Consider the following 11,165-nt stretch of genomic DNA (forward strand, 5'->3'; position numbering starts at 1 on the left):
TGCCCCCTCGTTTTATTACATTGTTTGTCCATAGAATGCGAAGGGAGAGCTGTCCTGGGAGAATTATTCCACAAGAGGATGAAATTGCCTCAGCGTCATTTGAGAATTCTGCTCAACTAGACAGCCACATTGTTTGCCTCAGAAATAAAATTGGATGAGAAAAGTTGCACTGCATGGATTTACACTCGTTACCGCGTAAAATTAATGACTCACTTCTTGAAAGTGCAGCTTTCATCAAATTTGATATCTAAACATTTCTACCAGATGTAAAATTACGAATGCCAAAACCTGATTATGAAATTCAGCCATATTTACCCCTTGAAAATCGACGAGATTCAGAAATCAGCAACAGTCATGGGAACACTTCTCTTCCAAAAGGGATTCATCATTCTACTTTACAGCGTGAAGTGACATTAAACCATAACCAATGCAGATGGGTAATCAGAGAGTCGTCAAGCTGGAATCTGCATAAGTTAAAAACATCCAATTGGTGTGCAGCAAGGTTTCATCCCAGGATAATTCAAGTAATTAGAGCAAAATAGTTTAAAGCATTCATAATAATTAACTGCATTCCAACTGATATCAACACAAAAGTACTGAGATATCAACACAAAAGTACTCAGCACGGGGCCAGGTGCCGCCAGTAAGCCCTAAACTACTTTCCTAAATACGGTCCAAGTACATGAGAAGATAATTGACAAAATAGGATCATTTTAACTTTTTCATTAGTTACATCGTTCTAAGTGAGCTTTCTTGATGGTTTCCTTGCTAATACCAAAAACATAGAGCCAGACTCCAAACAACTTTCTAACCCTCAGCAACCTCCTGGTCAATTTCGTCTGCATGATCTCTAAGTATCTTCCACTGCATATGAAAGATAAATAAAGAGGCATTGTAACCTTAAGATCACAAGATAGAAAAAGTCGGGGAAATTTTCTGCCTTTTATTATTACTTTTTTTCTTTGTGTGTGTGGGGTGGGGGGGGGGGGATCATGACTGGAGCATACCTGATCCATGGTTAGCGAAATACCTGAACAAAGTGCCAAAAGTATTATGAATTTGCCTCTATTAATGATCATAAGATATTAATTTGATTTTAATGATCGTAATAAATGACCTTGCAACTTAAAAAAGTGCAACTCCAGTTGTGACCAGGAAATAGTCATACAGATATTGAAATAATATCAGCACTTAAGAATCACTAGTTCAATGAAAAATCTTCCTTCGTGACAAATAAAGAAAAATAAAACCAAAGAAAAAACCAACTAGGTCACATGATGTATTAGAATCAATATTCATAGTAGGCAAAACTTCAAAATTCATTAAAGTGCAAAATAGCCCATGGGTTTTGGGCCAAATTATTTAAGTCAATCTTGCTCTATGATATACAGTTAAACAGTTTGTCCTCACCCTCCACCTCTAAAGGGAGAAAGGTAAAAGCCACGCACCATTATTAGAACATATAAAACGACTACTCTTATTTCCACCGATCTCAAAATTATTAAAGTATATCAATGAAAAAGAAGGGGGGAAAATAAAAAAAAAATAAAAAAAAAATCTCTTCTTAATAAGATGGAAGAGAAAATTGATTTGCATAGTCATACATGCGAATGTTTACTTGCAATCTTGTGGTTTATTCAGTTACTGTGGTTTATTCAGTTACCAGGTAATGAAGCTGAAAGTCCACAGATTTCATAGCTTAAATAATAACTAGGACAGATATATATGAAGTTAACAGGGCAGTATTTCAGAAGTGCTATCAAATTCGACCTCCCAAAAGGGAGATGGGTAAATCAAGTTGGGAGGGAGGGGTAGAAGGAAAGATATTGGATGCTGATTTTTCGTTAAGTTTGCACATATTTGGAAAATTTTGGAAGAAGCAACTAGCAAAGAACCATGGATTGGTGAAGGAAAAGTGAGAAGATGCAGTAAGTTCTCCAAGAGTTTTTGAGGCACTAGTCATATTACTTGTATTCTGATAATTTGGATGGACTGAGTGAAGAGGAGGCAGCATTTTTTAAATTTGAAAATTGCAAGTTCTAGTAAGAAAAGCTTAAAGGTCCAGCATGATCTAAGCAATTAAACCAGATAGTAATCCTTGATCCAGTGAAGCAGAGCCAGCTGGGGCAGCCCTATACCCACCCAATCAACATAAGAGGCCAGTAGTAGAAGTTAACAAAGACAACCTTCTAAGAGAATCTTATCTTAGAGCTTTTGGGGAAGTGTCTATAAACAGTTTTGTTTGTAAATAGATAGTATTTGTGAATCCCATGAAATGTGTGGATAAAATTGGTTTGACCCTTATCGTTTATAACCTGTTTATGAACACTTGCCAAAATTTCATCAGGTAGCTTACTTTGTCTCCTTTTCTTTTAAGTTAAGAATATCATTTGCACTATGTTTGGTGGCATGAAATTTGGGCCCTTGAAATTCAAATTCAAGGATAATGGCTCTGAAATCTAGTTCTGAGGCCCCAATTCCACAATAATAAAGGTAGCATCACCCATTCTTCCACCATTCTCTATGGGTTCTCTTGTAGGTTACAAAATGAGTATCAAATTGTCGAGGACCAAACACAGTTTCATATCATGGTTAATGGTTATGAGTAAAAGGATTTTTTTATTTTTATTTTTTTTAATTTTTTTCCAACCTACATTAATAAATACTTCCATGACCTTATGTAAATTCAAAAGATTGTTAGTTTTTATGTTCTGACTTTACAGGTTCCCTTTTTTGACTGGTATATACCCAAAAGCACCATTTGTTCTCAAGAAAATGAAGTATGAGCCATCCAAGTCTCAGCATTATTAGGAAAAACCTCCCCCATACAATAAACCAAGCAAATTAAATAATTATAATAACAATTAAATTATGATAGACAACAGTAATGGTGAAGAAGATGATGACGACATGGTTTATCTTCTTGTTTTGAGGGGAAAAAGTAAAATCCAGATAATCAATCATCACATTCAACCTCACTGGAAAAACATTTGACAACAAATCAAACTAAAAAAATCAGATAAATAACACAAGATACAGTTAATTTGAGTTTTGTTTACTTGTTTATTAAAGGAAGAGAAAAAAGAAACCTTTTTTCCCAGGCATTTCCTTGCCGTCTTTATAATAGAACTCTCTAATATCCACCACAACCTTCCCATTCCAGTTTCTCACCGACACTTTTCGATTCTTGGAAAGCTGTAATTTCAAATAAACAAAAAAATTCAAAATAAAAACCCTTGAAATACAATATTTACAGAAAGAATCACACAGAACAAGCATTCATACCTCGCAGACGACTATATTGTCAGATTCATCAGAATCGTTATCAACCGCAGAGGCTGAGGGCTTCGATGACTTCTTTGGAGGCTCCTCTCCTTCAGAAAGTGCCTCCTCCTCGTCCCTCTTCTTTCCCCTTTTCGACATTTCACCTATCTATAAACACAAAACAATAAATACAATAACATTGCCGTGAATTTAGCTTCAATAGTACAAAAGACAGAATCAATAAATTATTATGTGATATAAAGAGACCTTCGATTGAGCTTTGAAGCAGAAAAATGTGAGCGCGTCTGGTTTACGCTTTGCACATAGCCTAAGAAAGGGTTTTCACCCTTTCACTTCTTAGTAAGTGCGACTTTACAGTTGTCCCAGCGATTCTTGTTGGAATAGGAAAAACGTGTGGACAATCCAGTCGACCACGGACTATACAGTTTCTACGTTTTTTCAATGTTGGACCCGGAAAAAGGAGAGGGTCATACAGAAATTAAATTAGTTAAATAAATAAAAAATTATAAATTACATATAGTATTTTAAATAAATTACTATTTAAATATTTAATTTTTGGGAAAAATAATTTTAAATTTAAAAGTATTTTAAGTTTTCAACATTTACTAATTATTCTGTGATAATTATTTCATAATTGGGCCCGAAAAGATTATAAGCCTACATATAAAAAAAGAGAGAAGTCCCATGAGGTTATAAACCTAGACTCGAGTAAAGGAAATTACATGTAATAACTTTATTTTCATAATATATCGTACTCTACTTACATAATTTTTTTTTAACCATTTATACTGGATTTTTTAAAGTAAAAAATAAAAACAATAAGCACTTCTAACACATTTAATAGCTTATTCGACAGCAAATACCAACCCAGTAAACAAGCCCTATTTACAACAAAATAAATGAAGAAAGAAGAAATTACAAGAATGGTGATTGGTGAAAATCGACGGCAAAAGTATATAGTGCTTGCAAGTTTGAACGGCGACTGGTGCCGGTGTGGGGAGGGGATTTGTTTTGGGTATTATCTCTTTCTCTTTTTTGATCTGTAGTTAACGATTTTTGGAATTTTGTTAATTATATTTTCAGATCTTGGCGATGGCTATAGTGGGTGTGATGGTAACGAGATCCAATTTGTTGTTGGTTTTGGGGTGATGGTGGTTGTGATATTGGTTGTCGGTGGTAAGGTGGTCATGGAAGTGGCAATGGTGGTCGTGGATGGGATGGCGTGGGATATGGGTGTTTTTTAGTGGTGGTGTTGGTGTGCAAGCAACGGTGGTGATTTTTGTTGGTGGTGTGGAGTAAACGATGATGGTAGTGGTTTTGTTTTGTGGTATTGCAGGGAGCGGAGGTATTTTATTTTTGTAATTTTATATGGTGGCAGCGACGACGATTGATGGTGATGGTGGCGGTGCGTCGTAGTGGTGTTGTGGTGCTGGCGGCAGTTACAAGGTGAGGGCTGTCGCAAGTAACGATAGTATGTGACCCAATATTTGGTGTATGTGATCACTTATTTGATTATCTGTGATCAAATATTAAACCGTGATTTTAAAATTTGATAATCTGTGATCGAAAAATAAATTGTGATCTACAAATTTAAAAATTTGCATCTGATGACTAGATTGTTACCTATAATTTTTTTATTTGTTACCAATAAAATAAACGATGACCTATTAAATTTTTTATTTGTGATCTCGAAATAATTTGTGATTAAATAATTTGATAATATGTAACCAATAATTTAATTGTGTTTTTTTGTCACAAATAAAAAATTTTATGTCACAAATTATTTTACGATCACAATTCAAAAAATTTGTAAGTCATAGTTTGTTCATCGATCACAAATAAAAAAAGTTAATTAGTCACGAATTAATTTTTAGTCACAACTTATCAAATTATTGGTCACAACTTGCTTTTCGATCACAAATCAAAAAATTTAAGGTCACAAATTCTGTTTATGGTCACAATTCAAAAATGTAAGTCACGATTTATTTGTCACAGATAGAAAATTTATACGTTACAAGTTATTTACAAGTCACGAATCACAACTATTATAGGTCACGAATTATTATTTTTTTAGGCCACACACTATTCTTGGTCACAATTTATCTTTTTGGTAGTCACATATTGTTTATTAGTCACGAATTAATCAATTTAATAGTCACAATCAATCAAATAATCTGTGACAACCACCAAACCTCCGCTACCTCTACAGCACCATCCTGACCACCACCGCCACAACCACAACCACACCAACACCACTGTCACCGTCGCAGCACCTCAACCATCACCACCACCATCTTGCCATCAAGGCAAAGCCACCACAAAACTGTTCCCACAGAATCATTCCCCCCAATCCACTCAACCACCGTCCCCACCACAGAACCACACGCCTCCACCACCACCGCTCATCACCACATCACCGTCGCACCTACAACAATCCAGTACGGCAGTACCCTATTACCACCACAATCCACACTATACCGCCACCACCCCCAACGAAACCATTGCATTGTCCCACTCCACAGAATCGAAGCAGTTACAAACTAGTGTTTCACATCGTTGCCCTTCCAAATTCACCACCGTCGTGCAATCAACCCCGTAGCACCTCCACTACTTCACATCGCAACGAATCGAGCCGCCTCTTCACATCGCTGCCAGATTGCTTCAGCTGCCGGGCGAGGGACCTACACCAACCACATCTTCACATCGCGACGAGACTGGATTGGTCCATCACCGGAGAGCTGACAGAACCGTTGATGTAGAGAGAGAGAGAGAGGCACACACATACGGCAGCTCTGGGTAGAGAGGGAGTGAAGTGTTTATAAAGATTATTAGGGTTTGTAATGTGTATATAATTGAGTATATTAGTAAAATATTTATTTTATAAAATATTGATTAAAATAATATTTCTAATTATTGAAATATGAAACCTTGAATCTGATTTTAGAAGGTTGAATAGTTAAAGTATGGTTTTATGTAATTTCCACTAAAGAAATCCTGTAATTGCAGCCCATTACCTCAAAAACCTCAATTTCTATGTTGTTAACCAAATTGTTAAAAGTCAAAACCCCAAATCTTAGATTCAAGAAAATCCCAAATTATCACAAAGATCACTCACATTCAACACCCATTTCACTAGACTTGTAGTTGATATTTCAAAAAGTGTTCTTCATTCAGTTTTTCTGCGTATCATTTCTAAACGAAACCGAAATCTCCAAATTGTAATTACAAGAAACTTCAAATCATCACGCAAATCACTCACCTTCAACCTCAAATCATGACAAACATGTAAGACCTTTAATATACATGGTTGTTATATAGTGGGCTTTTGTTATTCCCATGCTAATCTCTGACTTTTATCTCATATAGAAGATACAGAAATGGAACAAATGATCGAATCTCTAGAAATAGAGCGCGCGCACTCAATCCTTTTGGATAGGGTGCAAAAGACACATTAGTGTTTTTTTTTACCTATGAAATTCTCAGAAGGGAGATTAAAAAGCACGATTTGCAGTTAAAAGTATCTTATGTTGCAGTTTGATAGAATCTGCAGGTACAGTAATTTGCTCGGGCTTAGGGTGAGTGTGCATTGTGATAATATTGTATTCTGATACAGTTAACTTATACCCTGAAGTGAAGCTTATAAAATCTTGTTTTGTCACAATCACAAGCATTAAACTCACACTAAAAATCGGAGCCAATTACGCAATTGTGACTAGAAAAAGCTCTCCACATGCTAGCTTTCAATCGTCCTAACTTTTTACTTCTTGTTATTTGTAAGATTCCTCCAATGCAAGTAGGAAGAAGGCAACTAGATGCCCTCAGGAACCTCATTTTAGTTCAATTACATTTATTACGACATATCACTGGGTAGAGATCATTCCCAGTGATTATATCAATATAACGAGGGATCATCTTACGAAATCTGATGTTCAAATACCATTTTGTTGTCGACGTTGAAAAATTGTTGAAGGTAGAGTAAAATCACTATTGTAGCTTCATGAAATTTGGCTTTGTTATAAATAATTCGTCTCGACGAGAAGACTCTTGGGAAATTTTTTTTTATTCGTCATTTTCAAAAATCACAAAAGTTTGATGTCGCATGATATTACATACACGAAATTAATTGAATTACAGACAAGATTCAGACTGGGGAAAACAGTTTGTAAGATTGATGCCTGATGAAATAAAATATGAGCACAAGAATAAAAGTAAAAGAAAAAACGATGATTGACTAGGGAGAAATATGTAATGTAGTAGTCGAGAAAAAATAAAATGGAATTATGCTAATATTTTGTGATGATCTAGCACCACGAGCCTAACCCATTTTAGAAATGACCTATTGAAGCTCAACCCATGTAAGATTACGAAAGCCCAAGTCATAAGTTAATTAAAAGCCCAGCAATTTAAGAGATTAAATTTAAGTAAAATTGATTACAAAGATTTAATGAATAACTGGGTTGCCACAATAGTCATCTACATTGTATTTCATATAGGCAACTCATGTTCGAATCACCATGTAAATGTTTTTTTTATAAAACTTTCATATGAATTATTTTTATTGCTTAGAGACTCTTCAAATTCTTAGTTAAAGACTAAATTTAATGATAATACAACTCCCTCACTTAATTTTTCATTAAAAAGAAAGGTTATAGAAGTAGAAGGTCATTTTTTCACTACACTCCTCTTCAAATCTGAATTTCATCTCATTTTCGCTTAAAAAAAATATATTTCATATTAAGTTAAGTTTAAGGAATAACAAGGGTGAGAAGAATGAAGACTTTCTATACATTTTGTTCTTTTATTCAAGAAAATTTAAGGTATGTATAGGTGCAAGTGTTCATTCGTTTTCAAATCTGATTTTTCAATAAATGTTTAAATGAAATGGTACCTTTGGGTACGGTGTTTCGGCACTACAACAGTTTGAATGATCATTCTCCGGCTCTATGTGTTATGATAATGCTATAGTAATTGAATTTTGCCGAAAATCCATCTACGTGCGATGGTATGAATCTATAGTTCGAAATTTCTAATTTGATAATGAATTGCATCGATAATATCTATTGAGTTTTAAACTCATGAGTTAATTTCCTTCCTACAGGTTGAATGAATTTTTCTTCGGGCGTAGATGATGGTAAAGGATGATGCAACATGTCATGGAGAAGCCGATGATTTACATCTTTAATTGATTTTGAGATGTTTACACTTTCTTTAAATTTGATTCCTGTGAATATTGTGTGGATCTATTTTACGAACACTCGTTATGAATAAACTATATTTGAAAGTAGATATGCGTCATAGGAATAAATTTACAAATCACCGTATACAAAAAAAAAGGTTAGCGACTTAAAGTTTTGATATCTCTTCAAAAATTTCAATTTCTGCCTCATCTTTAAAAAAAATCATAACTCTTTCGTTGATTGGTATTTTTATACGAAACCAGTTGGATTGGATAGCCTAATAAGTTAGATACTGAATAAAATTGAAATCATGTCAATCCAATATCGGTAAAAGGTTAATATGTCACATAAAGTAAACTGTGCTGGGTGCTGTATCTGTTTTTCAGCTTCTACCCTTGTTTTCAAAAATTCATAACTCACTCGTTACTTGGAATTTTTGGATGAAACAAATTTTATTTGATAGTCTCATGGATTATCTATTGAATAAATTTGAAATCATGTAGTTTTGACGTCGGTGGAATTTTATATGTCATTTTAAGTGAACTGCACCGATTTACCTTTCAACCGGATCGCTGCTGAGTTTTGAAAAATATTTTAATACCACATATGATGTCGAAGAAAGCTAGTTTTTGACTGTCATATTATAAGGATTTTACTACCTTACATTAAAATTTGATGAAGTTTCAAGGTCGATAGCTATGAAAATAAATTTATTTTAACAATTACTGTTTGAGACAAAAAAACTGGAATAGCAACATTACTTTTTAAATTTTGCCAAAATTTCACGTCAATAGTCGTTACATGCATGGAACCCATTTTAAAAACATTTTTGAAATTGTTTTCTTTTAGAATTGGATTATTGTTTAAAAAAAAAGAAATTTTTTAATTAAATTCTAAAATATAATTTTTATACCTTCTACTAAAAATATATTGAACTAACTTTACGGCTAAGGTACAATGGTTTGAGTGACGTTTCTGTTCATGTGGGTCGGGGCGTTACAGCGTGGTATCAGGGCACGAGTTTAGTCGATTCTGTAGACTTAGTGTATTTTATTTATGAGATGAAAAAAATGAAACATTTAAGGCACTCTATGGCATCTTGCGTCTATCAGTTGACCTCATCCGACGAACCCAAGGTATAGAATAAAATATTATGTTCCACATTATTTTTTCAAGCATGATTTTGATTTTTTTTAATCATTTAAGTTTGAATCTATGAAAATGCTTATGATGTTTTGAATTAAATATGCTATGTACATTATATTTTGTTTAAATATACGTGAAGAAATGATGATTGGCCATCATATTAGAACCTCAAGAGAATAATGTATAAGTTGATATCACTAATGAAGATAACACATAATTGGACACTTATGTGACAGACATGGCTAGAACTTATCAGATCGCTATAAAGGCCGTAGTCTGTATAGTAGTGTTGAACCGTAGGGCCATCATCCAGTCCTTTGAAAACTATGTGACTAACCCGTCTCGTCCACTTGTTGAACACGTACATGACATCTATGAGAGATGTATGGCAGCTGTAGATGCGGGACTGGAGATCACGCATATCGAGGCTATGAATAACCTTATATGTTCACTTCCACCTCAGTGGGGAAACATGGGAGTCATTGTTAGGGATGAGATGCTAGAGGGTAACTATCCAGAGCACCCAAATACAAGAATTTGATATATATTGTCAGACCTTTCTAGACAGATGGAGTGAGAGTTTAGAACCCCAACTGGAGATAGTAATGGAGCCCAATAATGAGGTTGAACCTGAGCCTGAGCCTGAGCTCAAGCCTGAACCTCAATTTGAACCAGACCCAAAGGAAGATCCCGAATGGGAGCATGAGGATGACTTTAGGTTGGACTTGGAGAATGATCATGAGTATGAACATGAGCCACAGGTTGAGATGGACCTAGAGTCAGTGCCTGAGATAGAAGACTCCTCCGAAGATGAGGCTCCACCGAAGAAGATTCGCAAGATTCATAGGGATTAGAAATTTAGATTTCCATTTCCTTGTGATATCTTTTCCTTTATGTTTTTGAAAAAAAATAAAATTGTCGACCTATTGTATATCCTGATTGCAATGCGTACTATTAATAAAGAAAAATTATGATCAATTTGAGGACTACCTTATTTTTTTTAAGTATTCTAGTATTGGCAAACAAAGTTAATGTGAGATATTATATCTTATCTCTAGGAAAATGTCTCGAGCAAACCAGAAAAACTTGATAAGGGATCTCCTGCAAGCGGTTCAAGATCTTGGCAGGCTGAATCAAAATCCCGCTCCACCTACACCACCAGCTAGGGATGGCAATCGGGCTCGCCGGCTCGGGCCGCCCGTGGCTCGACTCGGGAAAAGCCCGAGCCGGCTCGGCTCGGGGCTCGGGGCTCGATAGACCCGAGCCTAGGCTCGGGCCGAGCCCCATTTTGGGGACACGGGCTTTGCCCGAGCCGGCCCGTGAGCTCGGAAGATTTAAAAAAAATAAATAAAAAAAAATCAAATGAAGCCTTTTAAGGCAGCAAAACTGCTGCCTTAAAAGGCAGCAGCTTGCTGCCTTTTAAAGGCAATAAATCTGCTGCCTTTTAAGGCAGCAGATTAGAAGACTAATATTTAAAAAAAAAAAAAAAAATTAGTGGAGAAAACGAGCCGCCCGGCTCGGCCCGTAAAAAGCCCGAGCAAAAGCTCGGGCCGAGCC

The 11,165-nt window shown here is 35.3% G+C and overlaps 1 protein-coding gene across 3 annotated transcripts; it reads right to left on the reverse strand.

The window, feature by feature from the left end:
* Window positions 1–197: 197 nt before the first annotated feature.
* LOC111401104 (RNA polymerase II transcriptional coactivator KIWI-like) lies at window positions 198–3,665 on the reverse strand. Of its 3 annotated transcripts, XM_023028666.1 has the most exons (5): window positions 3,532–3,665; window positions 3,286–3,432; window positions 3,090–3,195; window positions 1,008–1,030; window positions 529–864 (listed from the first exon to the last, which is right to left on the reverse strand). In XM_023028666.1, the coding sequence occupies exons 2-5, from the start codon at window positions 3,421–3,423 to the stop codon at window positions 808–810; spliced, it is 324 nt and encodes a 107-aa protein (XP_022884434.1). In that variant the 5' UTR covers window positions 3,424–3,432; window positions 3,532–3,665; the 3' UTR covers window positions 529–807. The 3 variants fall into 3 exon arrangements, with proteins under 3 accessions (XP_022884435.1, XP_022884434.1, XP_022884436.1); XM_023028667.1 differs by lacking the exons at window positions 529–864; window positions 1,008–1,030 and adding an exon at window positions 198–464; XM_023028668.1 differs by lacking the exon at window positions 1,008–1,030.
* Window positions 3,666–11,165: the final 7,500 nt, after the last annotated feature.

Source organism: Olea europaea, chromosome 10, assembly GCF_002742605.1.
Source record: "Olea europaea var. sylvestris chromosome 10, O_europaea_v1, whole genome shotgun sequence".
NCBI lineage: Eukaryota > Viridiplantae > Streptophyta > Magnoliopsida > Lamiales > Oleaceae > Olea > Olea europaea.